General features: G+C 50.9%; 1 protein-coding gene across 2 annotated transcripts in view; it reads right to left on the bottom strand.

The window, feature by feature from the left end:
• Nucleotides 1–16,718: 16,718 nt before the first annotated feature.
• Nucleotides 16,719–19,966, bottom strand: part of EEF1G (eukaryotic translation elongation factor 1 gamma) — a 34,364-nt gene continuing 31,116 nt past the window's right edge. For both annotated transcript variants that reach the window (XM_069645216.1, XM_069645215.1), the window contains one exon: nt 16,719–17,048. In XM_069645216.1, coding sequence (XP_069501317.1) covers nt 16,890–17,048 — 159 coding nt within the window. In that variant the 3' untranslated portion in view covers nt 16,719–16,889. The remainder of the gene's footprint in view (nt 17,049–19,966) is intronic.

The raw sequence follows: 19,966 nt of genomic DNA, 5'->3' as shown, positions 1-19,966 counted from the left end.
AGAGGTCATAGACCACTTTAGTATCCGACAACATGGGACGATTAAAGACTAAACTAACCAGAAACAATAACACATAATGAAAAAATATCAGTGTATACTGGTGTAGTTACAATTGAGACTGCCCCTTCAACAATATGATGTAATAATGTGCACTGATTTGGCTTGCCGAGATTTCTTCAAGCACTGCATGTGAGATTCTCCCTTAGACCTCTCCTCCATGTGGTTTCAAACCTCCCCCCCCCCCCCGCAACTCTGTCCTACTCCCCTCCCACCGCAGGGATTGGCTAGGCATTGCAAGTATACCCAGCAATTCAAACCCCTCAGCCAGCATACCCCTCCTTTTCACCTCGGGCATCATGCCTAAAAATCGGTACTTCCACCGTTACAATTGAGCCGGTGCAATCCAACAAGCCGCTTCAGGGCTTGATTTCTTCCAGCACTGCATTTGCTTTTCTTCCTTCGCCCTCTCTTCGCTGTCACCCCCCCCCTCCCCCACCCTTCAACCCCCACACCTACCCACCTTTCCCAGTGATTGGCTAGTAGGAGTTGCAAAGAAAACACTCTTAGCTAGGGCTTCCAGGGCAGCCGTGCCAAGGCAGCAGGCCAAGGACCAGAGTCATGGTTTGCCAGTGTTAAACCTTCCTATGCTCTCTAGATAGTCACTGTGCAGGCAATGTGATGCAGTGAGCTGGAATTTGGGGGCGGGCAAGGTATTGCAACCATTAGGACAGCCTGTACAACACTAGTAGTTGTATAGGGACAGCCCGTCTACTACATTTAGATCATCATTGTAGCCGGTCTATTGCACTCATAAGATCTGAATTACCCAAAGTTATGCACATAAAAGATAAATGCAGGCAGCCTTGAAATTGCACTTGAAGTAACCCGTCTCATGCTTTTTGAAGATGTATTAGGATAGCCTGTCCATTGCACTTAACCCGGATATTGCACTTGCAGGTAGTCGGTCTATTGCACTTAAAAGATATGAGGATAGCCTGCTTATTATACAGAAGATCTGATCACACAGCTACAACAAAAACAAAGCTCCATCTGAGCCTCAAGGCACGTACGTATTCATGCACCACTTCGGTTGATATCTGCCACAGATACGGCTACCGACTCACATGCATCAGAATGCAGAGACTACCTACGACCAAAATTCAGGTCTAGCTGCACACTGTTTCGGCTTCATTACCCAGACTAAAAACACAACACCTCAGCCATCAGAATGCAATGACGGCCTACAACAGAATTCGGTCTAGCTGGCCACAAATCTCTTGCACTGCACTTGTGCACTATCCTGACCACCTCAGCTCCCATCCACATGCCCGACCTTCAGAGGTAGCTTACTGGAGCTCGACCATCCCACCTAGCTCCCCATCTTGGCCAAATGCACACAAGCATTCTAATCATTCTGACAATTTTCCTATACCTGGACTTCAGTCCCCCACGGCCGTTCCCCACCACAAACATGTTGAGAACAAAGTAATGGGATAAAGGTACTATATAAAATGGCAAACTACTATTTCTACAATATTGTTTTCTTATATTGCATGCTCTATCAACTTTGTACTTCATAGATCAGACATGTTGAGCTAACACATTGGATCCAATGCAGGTATATTAGGAATCTTATATTGTATATAGAATAGATACTCACAGAATAAGAAATCTGTTTATCCCTAGCTGTGATTTTGAACAGTTTGTTGGAGAAGAGTGTGGTATATTAGGAATGCTACTGTAGGCAACTGGGTTCTGTCTCTTATTGGTGCCAATTACATCCTCCAACGGACCTGTGATATTTCATAGGAAAACTAGATGCTGAACCGCGAGATATTACTAAGGGAAGCAAACATTAGGCTACAGTTCATTAGATGGATCTTCAGCATATATAAATAAAAATGTTGCTAATCAAAACAGCACCTTGATCAAGGAATCCATAGAAAAACAATGGAGGAATAATTTGGCAGGTTATTGATTAACGTTTTATGGACCACTTTTGATCTATTCAGTGCGACTCGATGGGACTAAAAAAGTTTGAATAGGTTCATGGTCATCTAGACAAGCACATACTTAGCTATGCGGCCGACTAGTCCTCACAAGGCGGAATCAAATTCTGTTGCAAGGTCAATAACTGAACACCAGAGGAACCAGTGTGTACCAGAAGGACGAACACAAAACTGCAAAATGTACTGGGTAGGGGACAGGGGCTCAATTAGGAAAAAAAACTACAAATATTTGATTATGACCATAAGGAACCAGTTACTTACCTGTAACCGTTGTTCTCCAGCATGGGTCTGGCATGGATTCACATGCTCATGAATATTCCCAGTCAGGCCAGAGATCCAGACCCTATCTTGCAAGCCTCTATACTTGCCTTTTCACGACACAAGGGTGGTGCTGAGGACGCACCCCTCCTTTATGCCCAAGGTGCCGTTGGGACTTCCACCTCAACGAGCCCTTGGTGTTGCCAGTTTTCTTCCCGTCACCTTAGTCTCCGGCCGAGATGACTTTGCACTCGCTGGATGTGGCTAGAGCGCTGAAGTTCTACGTGGACCGCACGAAGAGTTTTCGGAAGACATCACAGCTGTTTGTGAACTTTGGACCTGTGAATCAAGGGAAGGCTGTCTCGAAGGCTTCCATTTCCAGATGGCTCTCCGGCTGCATCATGCACTGTCACAGGTTGGCAAACCGACCGCTGCCCGGCCGTCCGAGAGCCCATGCGACCAGAGCGATCGCTGCTACCACAGCGTTCCTGTCTGGTGTGCCCCTGCTGGACATCTGCAGGGCTGCTACGTGGAGGTCGACGCACACCTTCACAAGATTCTACTGCGTCGATCGGGACTCCAGGGTCAGCCAAGCAGTGCTCCCCAACCTGTTCGCATAAGGTAAGCCTGGTGAGGAGGTAAGAGATGCTTAATGTTGAGCCTGTTGCCACCTATACTGCTATGTATTCTTGTATTCATGAACATGTGAATCCATGCCAGACCCCATGCTGGAGAAGGAACAAGTTACTTGCCTGTAATAGTTGTTCTCCAGCATGGGTCTGGCATGGATTCACATGCAAACCCTCCCTCCTTCCCCTCTGCGGCTCTTCACTTGGTCATACTGCCACTTTACATGCTACCAAATCTGAGGATGGCTGCCAGGGGAGGGGCTTAGGTAGAGGGCAGTCATTGGCTGGGGCAGTATGACCCAGAGATCAGTGATTGGTTACTACTAAGAAAGACAGATCAGAAACGAAACTGATACGGATTTCTTCTTTACTGAGGATTCCCGGCCTGAAGACGGGGGAATATTCATGAGCACGTGAATCCATGCCAGACCCCATGCTGGAGAATAGAGCTAAGCTACACTGTGGTGGGAAATGGCTGTTGGGGGCACTACATATGGAACAGGGTGGTTCCCCAAAACCACTTTACCAACTCTGAATGTCCTAGCCCAGTGACGCATTTGAAATCTAGGGTCTTGGTGGTGAAATCTGGTTGCATCATTTCCTTTTCCCTATGTACCTAGCGTATGAAAACCTGGTTATAATGCATGATCAACAGTGTGGGGGGGGGGAGGGGTTGTGTCTTCTTAAATATCAGATGTTTGTGGGAGGCAGAAATAAAGCCTTCCAGAAACGAAAGTTGGAACTTGGTTAGCTGAGTTGTATATATTAAAATACTTCCATATCAATTGACTGGGTAATTCAACAGACTACAAGGAAAGGGAAAACCAGCCAGCCCATATTTTTTTTTAGAACCTCTCCGGCACCAAATTTCAACCCTCTATGAAGACCATATCTGGTGCCCAATCAATGACTGGATGGACTTACCAGCTGCAAAATTGGAGACTAGAAGAAAAATTGAACCAGGCAAGGAGTTCCTCCCGGTATTTAGTCAAGAAAACTCATTCTTCGATAACACTTAATCTCAAATGCATGGCAAAGGATAAGCCAAACACTTGCAGAGGCGTTTGATATTTGCTGCATATTTGGGGGCCTGTACCCACAGTGTGAGTTCTGGAATAATGACCTGGCAACCATATTGTAGTGCGTCATTTGTATAGCACCTTGCATCATTGGTATGGCCCCAAAAAAGTGCTAGTATGCTTGTGTAGATAACTGCCAGTACGAAGATGCAAACTGGGGGCCAAGTCCCTGCCAGCCACGCATGTTGAGCCGGCATGCGGATGGGTGATGAGGTAGTCTAGAGGGTATCGACTGCGGGATAGTCATTATGATTGCAGCGTTCATCTTGAACAGTAGCTGCATTCTTATGGCAGAGGTGTTGTGCGAAGTGTCCTTGAGTGGTGTATGATGGTAGATTGATACACTCCGGCTTATTTTCATAAGCATGGACTGTCAAAAGTTTGATACATTGGCTACATTTTAACTATTACCTAGACTAATGTCACTCATTTCGATTCAATCCAATGGCTACATTTTACATCCACCCGTTAAAAAACCACACTACATTCTGCCTTCACTTGTATTACAATGTGACAGCTAATTTCTACAATAACGTAGAATCAATCTAGAATATGATGTAAGTGTAGTATGATGGCTACCCTCTAAGAATTATCAGAGTGCAGTACATGACTACCCTTGCAATTCCTTCAAGTACAAACATTAGCTAACCTTCTCAATTCTTCGAAGAGCACTAGATAGGCTAACCTTCACAGCTCTTGGTACAAAACTACACAATTTTCTGAGTAACAAGGGGGCTAACCTTCAAGATTCCTCTAGGATCAGTACACTGGGTAACTTTCACAAATCTAAGAAAAACAGTGGCGAGCCTTTGCAAAACTGTTAAGTGTAATACATAGGCTACTTAATTCTAAGTGTGGCACAAAGGCCAACTACACAATTGCAATGCATTGGTTCTCGCTGGGTGTTCCTCCACGTTCAAACATGGACCTGCCCTCACAATTCAGCTAAGTGATATGCACTAATACCAGGGCAATGTGCGGATCATCAATAATAGTAACACGGGAGTGGCAGGGTCTTTACTAAAGTAATGGCTGTGCTCCCTGCCGGAAGCACCCGTTGTCGTTGTAGGATGCCTCGTCATGCATCAGCGGGCAAACGGGGAAACTGGGAGGAGGGTGCCCTTTGCCTCTATAGCCTTAGCCAGCTGCACAGGTAGGGCTGCCCTAGAAGTACAACTTAAATGGAGGACTTCCAGTCACATGGGTGGATCATGAGCCAAATTAAGGCTCCATGGTGCTGCAAGAGGAAGGACTGAGAGGTAGAAGGTAAAGCACGACCAGGAGGTTAAAGTGGAAAACACGGTAAAGGCACAGAAGCAGATTTACATTAACCGTGGCATCAGTAGTTTGTAACACTTTTTGGTGTACTAGTGCACAGAGGTCAGCGCTGCTTTTCCCCCAGCAGCCCGTGTTCTGGTAAAACGTGCATGGGTGTATTGTGAGCTTCTGCTCACATGGGGTCAAAGCTGCATTTTTGAAAATATATTGCTCAATTTGTGCACATTTCCCTGCATCGCGGCTTACTTGGTGTCCAAATTCCCCGGCACCCTGTTACCATATCCCCCTGCCCTAGTCCCAGCATTTTCAACACCTGTTGGTGTACTAGTAAGGTGTGAATGGCTGCTTTTTCCCTGTTCTTAACTGCAGTGAGTTACATCGAAGAAGCATCCTTGTGTTAGCATCATTTTGTTGCCTGCATTGGAAAAACATTATTGGAGCAGGATTGTAATTCTTTGGCTGCCGCCCCTCAGCCTGTGAGCCCTTCAAGCCTGTGATTCTCCATTCCTGGTTCCCTCCCTCCCCTGCCCTGCTGGTTCATTGGTCCTTTGTCCTACCCAAGTGGATCTTCTACAGCAGCCCCCTCCAGCTAAGGGCCCGAGGCAAAGGGCAGGTCCTGAAGAAGCTACAGACTGCATTGGCCTGTGGAGCCTGCAGCCAACAACAGTAGGCGAGGGTCTGGCCAGGGAGACCAACAATTACTGCTCCCCATTAGATTGTCCAACCATCTGATAATCCCATTATCTAAACGACTAGTTTGTTAGCCATATCCAACGCCTATGCAAACTGTCCAAACTGTTGCTCAGCCATATCTTGCATATAGGTAGATTGGGCCAGGTTGTACTCAGAGTTCTTATATTGCGCCACTAACCCACAGGCCTCGGGGCGCTGACAAGAGAAAAAAAATCAGCACAAAAAACAAGCTAGAACAAAGGACCGAGACCACGAAAGAGCCAAAAAGAAAATATCAGTAATGTTATAGATGGCAATATAGAAGGTGGACGTCAAAGAGCAGTCCTAGGAAAGGCTTTTAACCCCCTCGGTATCCTAAACCTAGTTACTGCCTGCAACGTTCTGCCCCCATCTAGCATTTCACAAATCTAGGTATTTCTGCATTTTACTATCCACTGTTGCAACCCCCATTAAGGCATCCCTCCTGCTAGCCATGTGTGCCAAACCTAGGTGCTATTTTATACTGTCTCTGGTACCCCCCTTTTTAGGCATGCCCCCCACCCTTCTATCCAGGAGTGCCAAAACCCATTCCTACTGCCCCCCAACACTCCTCCCCCTGACCAGGTACTCAAGATGGAACAAGTTACTTACCTGTAACTGTTGTTCTCCAGCATGGGTCTGGCATGGATTCACATGCTCCTGAATATTCCCCGTCGTCAGGCTGGGAATCCTCGGTAAAGAAAAAACCAGTATCAGTTTCGTTTCTGATCTGTCTTTCGTAGTAATAACCAATCACTGGTCTCCGCGTCATACTGACCACAGCCAATGACTGCCCTCTACCTAAGCACCGCCTCTGGCAGCCATCTTCAGATTTGGAAGCACGTGAAGTGGCAGTATGACCAAGTGAAGAGCCGCAGAGGGGTAGGCGGGAGGGTTCGCATGTGAATCCATGCCAGACCCATGCTGGAGAACAGTTACAGGTAAGTAACTTTTTCCTTCTCCAGCATGGGGTCTGGCATGGATTCACATGCTCATGAATAAAGAATACATAGCAGTACACACATGCACAACCACGGGAGGTGGCAAAGGCTCAACATTAAGCATTACATCAAACTCAACATTAAGCATCTTACCTCCTCACCAGGCTCACCTCAGGCGAACAGGTTGCGCAGCACTGCTTGGCCGACCCTGGACTCCTCCCTGGAATCCCGGTCGACGCAGTAGAATTTCGTGAACGTGTGCGTCGACCTCCACGTAGCAGCCCTGCATATGTCCAGCAGGGGCACACCAGATAGGAACGCCGTGGTAGCTGCGATCGCTCTGGTGGAATGGGCTCTCGGACGGCCAGGCAGCGGTCGGTTTGCCAACCGATGACAGTACATGATACAGCCGGAGAGCCATCTGGAAATGGAAGCCTTCGAGAGAGCCTTCCCCTGATTGACAGGTCCAAAGTTCACAAAGAGTTGTGACGTCTTCCGAAAACACTTCGTGCGGTCCACGTAGAACTTCAGCGCTCTAGCCACATCCAGCGAGTGCAAAGTCCTCTCAGCCGGCGACGAAGGCGACGGGAAGAACACAGGCAACACCAAGGGTTCGTTGAGATGGAAGTCCGACGGTACCTTGGGCATGAAGGAGGGGTGCGTCCTGAGCACTACCCTCGTGTCGTGAAAAGTCAAGTACGGGGCCTTGCAGGAAAGGGCCTGGATCTCTCCCACCCGTCGTGCGGAGGTGATGGCCACAAGAAACGCTGTTTTCCACGACAGAAACTTCAATGGGGCCGAGTGCAGAGGCTCGAAAGGAGGTCCCATGAGCTTGGTCAGCACCACGTTGAGCTCCCACGCCGGGGCCGGAGCCTTCACCGGCGGGAACGATCTGAACAGTCCCTTCATGAACTCTTTCACCAGACGATGAGACCACAAGGACGTCCGGCCCGTGGTTCTGGTGTATCGGGAGATCGCAGCAAGATGAATCTTGATGGACGCGTGTGTCAGTCCAGCTTTGGCCAGCGTCAGCAGGTACGGCAGTACCTGGGGAGCCGTAATCCGTAGAGGGTTAATCTTCTGTGCGTGGCACCAGACAGAGAACCTCTTCCATTTGTGTCCGTAGCATTTAAGAGTCGAGGACGCCCTGGCCTTTGCAAGAACCTCTCTGCAGTCGGCCGGTATGTCGTATCCTCCAAACTCTAGCGCTGCAGGAGCCAGGCCTGCAAGTTCAGCGATTTCGGGTCGTGGTGGAGGATGGCGCCTCCTTCCCTGGAGAGTAGATCCGCGTCCACCGGCAGCTTGATTGGCGGGGACGCTGACAAGTCCAGAAGGTCCGGGAACCATATCTGCCTCGGCCACGCAGGTGCTACGAGGATCATCCTGCACCGTGACCTCTTGAGCTGGTTGACGAGCCGGATTAGCAGTGGCAAAGGAGGGAACGCGTAGAGGAACAGGCCCTCCCAGGGGAACGAGAAAGCATCGCCCATGCTCCTCGCCTGGGGAAACCTGCTGGCGAACCTCCGGCACTTGGAGTTCGTCGCCGTCGCGAACAGGTCGATCTGGGGTGTGCCCCACCGTCGGAAGAGGCGATCCACTAGATCCTGCCGTAGTTCCCACTCGTGGCACGAGCGCAGCTCCCTGCTGAGTGAGTCGGCGATGGTGTTTTTTATCCCTGCCAGATGAAACGGCACCAGAAACATCCTTTGGGCGACGGCCCAATGCCACAGGTCCTGCGCCTCCTTGGACAGTGCTGGGGACCTGGTTCCGCCCTGTTTCCTGATGTAAAACATGGTGGTGGTGTTGTCGGTGAAGATCCTCACCACCTTGCCCTTGAGGGACGGAAGGAAGGACCTGAGGGCCCAGAACACTGCACGGAGCTCCAGGACGTTGATATGGAGGGACTTCTCCGTCGGGAGCCAAAGGCCTCTCGCGTGCAGATTTTCGGTGTGCGCTCCCCACCCTTCCAGGGAGGCATCCGTGGTCACTGTCTCCTGGTGGTCTGGGGTCTGGAAGTCCATGCCCGCCATCAGATGCGCGCGGATGCCCCACCACCGGACCGCTCGGCGGAAACTCTCGTCGAGTGTGATCCTCTCCTCGAAGCCGCCCGTCGTTTGGATCCAGCGCGCGTCCAGGAACTCCTGCAACGGGCGCATCCGGAGCCTGCACAAGGGGATGAGGTAGATGCAAGAAGACATCATTCCGAGGAGGGACTTGATGGACCTCACCTTGGCCGCGTCGGAAACCAACATCCGCTGTACCTTGCCCAGGATGGACCTGGTCCTTTCCTCCGACTGGGAGGCCAGAAGGGACACTGTGTCGAGCTTCGCTCCCAGAAACAGTGCGTTTTGCGCGGGTACCAGGTGGGACTTGGCGTAGTTCACGGAAAATCCCAGGTCCGTGAGAAGTTGGACGGTCCTTGCCGTGTGATCCACGGCGAGCTCCCTCGTCTTGGCTCGGATGAGCCAGTCGTCCAGGTAGGGGTAGACGTGGATCCCCTCGCGGCGCAGCTGCGCCGCCACCGGTGCAAGGCACTTGGTGAATACCCTGGGTGCCGACCGTAGTCCGAAGGGGAGGGCTTTGAACTGGTAGTGACGCCCTTGGACCACAAACCTGAGAAATTTTCGGTGCCCCTTTAGGATGGGAATATGGAAGTAGGCATCCTCCAAATCCAACGACGACAGGAAGTCTCCTTCCTCCAGCTGACCCAGGACGTGCTGGAGGGTGACCATCCGGAACTTTTGCGCCTTGATGAACTTGTTCAGACGTCGCAGGTCCAGGATGGGGCGCCATCCCCCCGTCTTCTTCTTCACGAGAAGTATCTCGAGTAAACTCCGGAGCCCCGAAGCCTCTTTGGGACGAGTTCGATGGCGCCCTTCCTGAGCATCGCTTTTACCTCCAGGAGAAGTTGAGGGACGTGAAGTTCTTTCCTGGCCACGGGGGGGACGCGCGGGCACCTTCTCTGGAACTCGAGCGCGTGGCCCCGGGCCAAGGCGTCCAGCACCCAACGGTCGGTGGAGATGGACTCCCACACGCTGACGAAGCTCGCCAGCCGGCCTCCCACCGGGGTGCTTCGGTGGGGGCCCGACCCCACGGCCGGTTCAATCCTGCTTGGACGAGGCTTTGCCGCCTTGACCTCCTTGGCGACGACGGCGGGGTCCGCCAGACTTGCCTCGTCCTCTGTAGGCCTCCTGAGCCGACGAGCGGGCCGCTTGACGGTAGGTGGAGAAACCGCCGCCGGAACCTTTGGAGGCGCCCTTGGCTCCGCTGCTCCGAAAGGGCGTCCGTCGTTGTTGCAGAACTCCCAGGGCCCGGGCCGTCTCAGTGTCCGCTTTAATGGCCTGAAGGGAATCGTCCACTGTTTTCCCAAACAGGTTGTTCCCATCGAAGGGCATGTCCAGGACTCTGGTCTGAACGTCTTGACGGAAGTCCGTAGCCTTGAGCCATCCACGCCGCCTAAGGCAAACGCTGTTGCCCAACTGGCGGAACCCAGTGTCGGCGATGTCCGTCGCAACGGTAATGGCGTGGTCCGAAGCCACCTCACCTTCCTGCAGGATCTCCAGGGCCTCTGTCCTCTTGTCGTCCGGCAGGAAGTCCAGCAGGGGAGCCAGTTTGTACCAGAGCTCCCTGTCCCTGAAGCGGGCCACGATAGCCAAGGCGTTGGCCGCTTTAATCGTCGTCGCTGCCGACGAGATGACTCTGCGTCCCATAGCGTCCAATTTCTTTCCCTCACCGTCCGGTGGGGAAGTCGATGTGGAGGCCGCACCCCCCCCGCTTTCTTCCTGGCTGCCGCGGAGACGACGGAGTCCGGGGTAGGCTGCGCCCGGAGGCACACGGGGGCCGTGTCCGGGACCCGGTACTTCTTCTCGTACCGGTCTCTTCTAGCTGGCGTCGTGGAAGGGTTCTTGAGGAGGGTGAGGCCCTCATCCCAAATGTCGTCCAATAGAGGCACTGAGAGGACCGTCTTCCTCTTGGCCTCGCGCCGCTGATAAAGGAAACCTTCCTTCTTCTTCTCCTCAGGGCAGAGTTGAAAAAGCTCGGATGCCCTGGTGATCATGGAGTGGAACGATCCAATCTCGTCGGGCGGAGAAGCCCTGGTGGGAGGCGACGACGGTACATCCTCGTCGTATACCTCGTCGTCCGTACCCGTCGCTGCCGTGTCAGTCCCCGTATCATCCCCTCGGGTGGACGGGGATGAGGGCTGGAAGGGGCGCGACGGCTGAAAAGGAGGCGGAGGGTGGATCCTTCTTTTCTTGCTAGGGGTAACCCCAGAAGGTCCCGGTTCTGGGTCCCCCGACGGGAGAGGTTCCGTCGGCAACGGTAGTCTCGTCCTTATCTCTGAGCATAAGGACTGTATAGCCAACAAAATGGCCGCCGAGTTGTCTCGCGGCGCTGGCAGAGGGGAATCCGACGGGCGATCAGGGGCCCCGTCGGTACCCTCGACGATGTCGTCGTCACCTGCGTCGGGATCCATCCCGACGGGTCGGTCTTCTTCCACGCCGAGGCCGTGGCTTAAGACTTCGACCAGCTCCTCCTCCGAGGTTGAGGCCGAATCTACGACGACGCCCTGCCCCCCCTTTTTCTTCCCCACGGGGGATTTCACGGGGGTCCTATCAATGGGCACAAAAGATGACTCCCTCCGAGGTGGCAGGGAGACTCTAAGCCCCGAGGTCGCCACCACTGGTGTAGCCTGCACAGGCTGAGCCAGGGCCGCCGCGACAGTTTCGATAGAGGGCTTGGCCGGATGGATTAAGGCCTTCACCACCTTAGGTGCGCTCACCGCCTTATCCTTGAGGGGGGGGGGACACCGCCTCGCTCCCCCTCCGATGGGGCCTTCGAGCTCGACCGGGGCCTCTCCAGGAGCTTCGCCGGGTGCTCGGCCTTCCTCTTACCCGACCCAGAGCGTTGGCTCATGGTTGATGGTGCCGGGGAGGGTGCGCCCTGCCTGGCGTCCGTAGAGCCCGACTGTTCGGCGCTCCCGGTGCCAGCAGACTCGCGGTGCTTGGCCTTATGTTGGACCCCCGTCGCCGGGGCGTCCTCAAAGGTCTTAGAAGACCGCTCAGATTTCTTCTTCTTCTCGCCGGACGGGCTCTTCCCTTCTAGCCAGTTGGCGAGACGTTGATGGCGGTCCTTCATGGTCCGCTCCGACATGTTGCCGCAAAACGCACAGTCCTTCTCCACGTGCGTCTTGTCCTCATGTAGGCAGTAGAGACAAAAAGAGTGTTCGTCCTCCTTGAAGACGTTCTGCAGCTGGCATCCAGGGCAGACCCTGAACAGCTTTCCGGGCGTCGAGCTTCCCTTCTCCTGGGCCATGACCAGGCCTGAGAAACTTCTGGAGTCCTCCAAAAGCGTAGCTCGACGAATCTTCACCCTTGAGGGGCGCAGACGAATCCGACACGGGTCCCCGTTGATCGGATAGAGAGTCGGTGGAGCTTGAGGCTCTTTTGACCGAAAAAACGAAGTTTTTGAGAAAAAACGTGAAAAAAAAAATAGCACTAACGCTCGAGAGCAATAGCACGAGGATCCCAACACATGAACGTGCGGTAAAAATCTGAAGATGGCTGCCAGAGGCGGTGCTTAGGTAGAGGGCAGTCATTGGCTGTGGTCAGTATGACGCGGAGACCAGTGATTGGTTATTACTACGAAAGACAGATCAGAAACGAAACTGATACTGGTTTTTTCTTTACCGAGGATTCCCAGCCTGACGACGGGGAATATTCATGAGCATGTGAATCCATGCCAGACCCCATGCTGGAGAAGTACCCTTCCCACATTGACACCATGCCACACTGGTCAAATCATAGCCGCACGCTGGAGCACCAGTAGGCCTGACAAAACCCACCACACCCTGACCCAGCCACCTCCAAAGCACAGCCCATCATCCCAACCCTATTCTTGCAGCCCCCGTCCACTCTTCAAACGGCTTGGTATACGTCCCTCCTCACCGGCTAAACCCACCTCCACCCATCACATAGATCTTCCTCCGCTCAATCAAGAGAAGCAAGATGGCGAGCTGGAGCTGAAAACATTGACCCCCCTGAACATACAAGACCGCCCAGCGACCAACCTTCCCACCCGCTAGCAACTCACCTGCAACCTCTGCTTGTACCTCTCACGAATATAGCACCCTGGCCCCAAATCACGCTGCGCTTCTCTTGGCGCAACAAGAGCAGCCCTGGCCAAAACCCCAACCTCCACAGCCCCCTGCTCTCGCCCACACCCCATGGACCGCCACAATCAAGGAACGGCCCAGACCAAGGACACCTCCGGCACCTCCTAGCATCACCAGTTCTCCAACCTACATCCAAATCCCTGCCACCTCACTATAGGGCCCGGCGGCACCCAAACTAGTCCTAGCCCTAATACCCTATTTCCACACCCTCCCTCCCCCTGGTGCGCCTACACCCCACCCACCAACGCCTCCCCACACTCTCCACCGTCCACCCCTACTAACAACTTTACATCAACGCTCTTGGTCACACCCCCCCCCCCCCAAAACCCGCCCTCCACTCCCACCCTTCCAGCACTTCAAGCATAACCCACCGACTTCTCTTGTGCCCTCATCAACGCATGGTCAGTCTCCAAAAACAAATTCAACTTGTTGGACTTCATCACAGAAGAAAATCCAGATGTCTTTTCCATCACAGAAACCTGGTTTGCAGTATTTAGAGTCCACTGCGCACAAGGCCTTCCTGTTCAGAACAGTTCGCATGGGGTGGAAGACTTGCAATACTACACAAACACCAATTCCCACTTATAATTAAGGACACCTCAGCCAACACCAGACTACGAATCCCTTCTGGTAAAATCACGCTCCGCCTCACAGCTTCCTACTCCTCTGCAGACCCCCTGGCTACAACAAAAACTTTGCAGACACACTCTGCGATGCTGTAACAAACCACCCTCAACCTCCATTCAATTCCCATCCATAGGGGATTTCAACTTCGGATTGGACTCACCCACAAACCCTATGACCCGATCTATCACAGACAACCTAAAGACTCGGTGCTCAGGCAGCCATCCTGTGTCAAGAGAAAATCAAGGCTTGATGATGCAAGCAGAGGGAAGGGGAAAGAGCTGGGACCAGAAGTGGGAAAAGGGAGGACCAGGAGGTGTCATGAAAAGTTAAAGAGGTAAACACAGAAGCAGATTTGCAATTGAGTTACTGCGGCATCATGATCTTGTGGCAAAATATAACAAATGAATGGAAATGCGCTCCAATGGGGTAGACTGGTGGGCAGAATATACGCTACAGGCTCATAAGAAACCACAACCCTATTTGTGACAGCCAATGTAGTGTGGGTTCTTTATGGGAAGGGCAGATCCTGCCTAGAACTTGTCTGGTTGAACACGGTTTGGACGGCAATGGTCATGGAGAGGATGACAGCAGAGTTTACACACCTGTATTTGAAAACATTGTCTTACTTGCCCTTCACTCTTAGACGCATCTTTCCATATCTCTCCTTTCCCAACAGACAAACTGCTACTAGCGCTCGGCCTGAGAGACCACATCTCCCCAGCCCTTAAAACTCTGCACTGGCTTCCAGTGGCCCGAAGGATGACTTTCAAAACCTTATGCATTTCTTATTGAGCATTGCATAAAACCGGACCTCATATCTTCAAGACAAGCTAAAACCCTATCACCCTCCACATACTCCAAGATAAAGCTCAGCCGGCCTCCTAGTCATACCTAAAACAGTCAGGTTAGGCGGATCATTCTCAGCCTTTGCCCCCACGCTATGGAACGCATTCCCACCCCACATCCGACCAACTGAAGATCTAATGTCTTTTCGAAAACTACTGAAAACTTGGTTCTTTCCCTAAAACCAACCCGTACGCAAACTAACCCAAACTGAATAACATCATCTCAATGACACCAACCCAACAAACTAGATCTTGAATAATAAGACAAATGGCAATACATCAAGATCCATGTGAGAAATCAACAACTAATAACCGCTAATGTAAACTAAAAAGACAAACAATAGAACGAGTAAAGTAGATCAAAGCAGTGAAGTGGATAAAAAGAATAAATCGTACAAAAACAGTAATGAGGTTTAAATCAATGGATGTAATGAGTGCAATGAACAAAATGGGCGAAATGAATAAAGAGAAGAGGATGGAAAAATGAATACAAGTGACTGAAGAGTACAAAGACATGACACCGACTGTAGTGCATGGCATAAATGGAAAGTACAGAATAGACGATTCAAGTACATGAGACGGGTGTAGTGCATGAAACAGAGCACGGAACGGATCCAGTGCGTATGACAATTGACATGGACTGAATCGATAATGCATGATGAATGAACTAAGTGAATGGAGCGGATGAAATCGTTAGAATGGATGAAGCGAGTGGAACGGACGAGTGCGCTGAGCGGATTAAAGCATTTAGCGACGAGTGTGCAGAGCGCAGGAGTACATAGAGCAGATGAATGTGCAGAGGGGATGAGTGTAGAGCGTACGAGCGCGTAGAGCGGAGGAGTGGGCTGGAGCGCATGGAGCTGGCTGGAGTGCATAGAATTACGCGACTTTCATGGAATGGCTTGGAATGCATGGAACGTTTGAAAGAGCATGTAACCCATCATATCACATCACCACGCTTACTCTGTTCCTTACACCAACATTCAACTAGAACACAGAGATACTATGACACCATTCAGTATAGCTGTTCTCATACCAACATCTTCCTCATACTCCCATCACTAACTAAACACTGCTGGTTACACACCCCCAGCCAGGCGGTCTCCTCAGGCCTAACGCAGCCACAATCGCTCTGGATAAATCCTGCCAAAACGAACACATACTCTTGATCTCTCAACCACCACACCTATCGCTAAGAAGCAGCTATTACACGAATGCCACACCAGCTGCAGACATATCCGGTGCTCACACGCACCTTTGACTCCCTCTACTCTTCTACTGACTTGAACTTCGGTTCCCAAGGGCGTTAAAACCTACTAGCGCCTTCAGACCATACCAATGGTACATAAAGCGCTATATAAATGCAAAGTAACATAACTATAAACCTCCTTATGTCGTCTTTGGAGTACTGAACCCCTAGACGGCATTTTGTTTTTAGTTGGTGCCTTGGTCTAGGAAGCAGGGATCAACTCAGTGGTGGTTGTGTGTACAGAGGATTTGTCAGGTAATTTATGGGAAACCGGTCCCAGTACAACCGATTGTTATCATACGCCATTTTAGTAATATGACAGCATCAAGGACAATCAAAACTTGATTACCCAAGAAAAACTCTAAACTGGAGCATCAGTAATATGGTTCTCTGTGAGCACAACGTGTTGAATTAGGAAAACATCCTGCAACACTACCTCTGTCTCATTGAGTAATAATATGGTATGTGCATGTATTAGCCGAGAAGAAATGTGTGACAGCGCCAAGAGCCACCATGACAATGGGTTCAACACATTAACTTGATTTTAGTGTCTTTGGTGCAATAAAATGATTTTATACAAGAGTACGGCTTAGTTACAGCAAGGTATGAAACTGGTTGTTTCAAGCACTCGTATGAAGCTGAAAGACCGACAGGCACTCCTTAGGCTGGCCATCTGAGCATTTTGGCTTATACGAGTTCCATATCTAGCATCAGTTCAGTAACATTAAGATATACAATCCGGCAGCCTAACAAAACATGGAAGCAAGGAACTTAAAAATGAACTTCTACAAGTGTGCAGAACCTGGACATTGGCTGGTCCAATGTAAAAAGCTTACAGCTTTTGTAGTTTACTCGTTCCAAAACACAGAGCCCTCCTCACTGAGGCCCAGTTCCTCACAAGTACAATAAACGAATTGACAGACAGGCCACTTTTCTTTATTTCGCATGATCAATTTAATTGTAAACTTGATAGGCTGGTGAGGGGCTCCTTGTGCATTAGTCCTCAGTGGCAGTGCAACGGAGCAAAACATTCCTGCCGTGTGAGATGGGTCCCTTCACTTCCTGATGTATCACAAGGGCGGGCAGCAACCTCACTTGAAGATCTTTCCTTGGTTGAATGGTTTCCCAATGTGCTTGAAGTCGCCCTCCCATGTGAAATACTCCTTCACCATTGTCTTGCATTCCTCACTGTCAACATCCAGTTTCCGCCATGAATAGGACTCGTAATCGATCTGCCAGTCATCGCTGAGCTGTAAGCCAAAACAGGAGAAATGAATTACTGGAACAAATCCTTGAAGAAAAAAAATAAATATGCACATTATCAACACCACCCCAGCAGAGGCAAAGGTATTGGGGAGGGCCCTCATTAAATGGGCAACATACAAAATGAGGGAAGAAGCCTAGTACTGCAGGAGCCACTTTCCTCCAGTACTGCAGGAGCCACTTTCCTCCAGAGTAAATGTTATAAGGTAACATGCTGTGTGCAGGAGCGACACTGTCAATGCTGCAACTCCCTTAAATTGAGGCACTATAGACTATTATTTTGACTAGTGCAATATATCCCTAATGCCTAAAACCCCACTGTCATTGTAACCCCTCAGATTTCCAATGTAGGTCCTATTTTTCTGTGCCCTATTAAAAAGGGTTTGGTTAAGCGAGCAGACAAGCTGGCTCCTTTTCCCAATAAAAACCGATGGGTCTTTTTTAGACATGGCAGAAAGATTGTGGCACAGAGTTGAGGCGCACTCCAGGCAAGCCGCAGTAGAAGTATAGCGTGTGACCAACACCCCATAGAGTCCCGAGGAGCAGAGGTGGACAGTGGAGCCGAGGACATCGTATGAGGGCAGGAGGAGTCCGGGCTTGTTGGGGTTTCGGGGCATTGGCACCAGACACACAGTGCCTGGAGGCTGCGACCATCGTTGGGCCACTACATAAGGGAAACCTCTCCAGCGAAAGCAGGATCACTTAGCGCCTGGGACCTGATGGCAGAGCGGGCCATTGTATAAAAAGGGATGCTGCGAGAGAACAGTGCGCAAAGCATATCAGCAACCCCTCCCAGCGCACGGTTAACCCAGTCACGGCAGCAGCCACACTGGACACCGGTACAAGAGCAGCCCTGCTGTCCTGTCGAGAAGTTCACACAATGGGGAGCCAACCCCAGGCAAGTGAGCCAAGCATCCCGGGAAAAGATTGCAAGTGTAGGGGAGGAGTGGTCCAAAAGACCCCCCTTGCCTACATTCCCACCCCAAGTGGGGGCCATGGCTCATCGGGCGCCCCCTCCTTTCCACCAGGGCCCAGGTGGTGGATGGCTCACCTGCTGAAGACATTGCCCGCACGTATTGAATTTAGCTAGGCCTCAGAAACCATTTTTGTCTAACAAAGATGGTGTGAGCTCAGCGCACTGTAGCGCGGCCCCCACCCTCGGAGAGTTTGTTATCCCTGTTGCCGCAGCACCCTGGCAGATCCGCTGTGAGCCCGTTCCCACGAACAAGACGGACATGAGCTAGCATAAGATACTAACATTGTAACAGTTCACCTTCCGCAGTGTATCATTGCTCCCAGCATGACCCGGCCAGCGGGCCTGGGCGATGAAAAGAACGGTAAAATGGTCATCAGATGGCAGAAAGTCTCTACATATTAATGCCAAGACCACTTGCAAAGTGTGCATTTCTCCACAAAATCTCTTCTATTACAAAAACCTGTAAAATGTATAACCATGATAAAAAGTATGCTTCCATGATATTAGCAATGAAGAGCCCACACCACTGCAGTTGGGTACTAACAATGAAAGAGCGTTCCAGGGGTCTATTTGTTATATGTATCACTGGACAACTTACACTCCATGGTCCTGCGCATAACCAAACTAATGCTGCTAGAGTACACGAGAAGACGAATGTAACCATACAGAGGGCTCATGTGAAGGATGCGCGAGAATGCACTTGTCATGCGGGTATGTCTAAGCCCCTTATGTGCCACCACCGTCACGTACGGTGGCGGGTCATTTTCTATGTACTCCACCAACCTCACTACTACCTCACTTACTGCAAATGTGTATGCATATAACTAAATACTGTAGTTGTTAAAACAGTGTACGAAAAAGGTGCTCAGACTGGATATAATCGAGACACATCCCGCAAAGTTGAAATGTATGTTTTAAAGTAAGTATTATAGAGTGTTCAAATGTTTGTGATGTTTTCACCTAAAGTCGGCAACATACGAGGAAGATACCTTTTGTGAATATGTGCAAGGCCATTCCCCCTCCCGCCCTGCGAAGACTGCCAAACAAGGGAGCAGAGGCCCGCGCCGCGCTGCTCCACCTCCCCCAACCAGACTGGAGCCGCTTCAAAGATTTGTAGTTCCCACCGCAGCGCCCAAGGCCACGGCCCGCCACCTGCATTATTTACAGCACAGCAGTAAACCTCTGCCTGAATACATAAAATCCAAAGGCGCCCCCTCGTAAAACCCACCGGATCATCTTAGACTATTGGCCCTGTGCAATTAGGACATCCAATACTGTGGCAACACACAGCGGCACATCCATAACAACTTCTAACAAGACAGAAAGACATGTACCGCCCGTCCCAGGCCCTGAAGCTTAGCTCCTCGACCTATGGCACCGGTCAACAGGACACTGGTAACCATGTCCTGACGTATTACCATCAGACCCCTCACAAGGTGCATTCCTCCTTTGTTGCATTAACCTGTAGAATAACCTATTGAAAGATTTACTAAAGAAGATGATATTGCAATGACTGAATGACTGCGGTGTGCATGGCATAGGGCAAATAAGTCAGGAAAAGACATTCATCTCTGACACTGGCCACAATGGCACAACAACACAGCCCAGATGAACTCAGCTGACCTGCCAGGCCCAGCCCAACCCACGAGGTTGACCAGTGACGTCCTCCAGCCAAGGCCAACCACATCGCAGCAGCACCTATAGCTAGTCATTGCCACCCAATCCCATTGAACTTGTGCCCCCTATAGTATGTAGGTTCTTATGACGTTTTTTGTAAATATATACGCCTGTCTTTGCTATTGTCAGACAGCGCTCTTGGAGTTTGCAGAGTTCTTTGCATGCCCTATTCTGATAAACTCCCATTTAAGCTCACCCGCACTCTGTCTTGGCTTTATTCCCGACTTGGGAGAGTCCTTCATTGTCTCTCAT

The sequence above is a fragment of the Ambystoma mexicanum genome, chromosome 2p (genome assembly GCF_040938575.1).
Source record: "Ambystoma mexicanum isolate Mex_15411 chromosome 2p, UKY_AmexF1_1, whole genome shotgun sequence".
NCBI classification, from domain to species: domain Eukaryota; kingdom Metazoa; phylum Chordata; class Amphibia; order Caudata; family Ambystomatidae; genus Ambystoma; species Ambystoma mexicanum.
The sequence above is the reverse complement of the archived record's forward strand: the minus strand, read 5'-3'. Positions and strand labels throughout refer to the sequence as shown.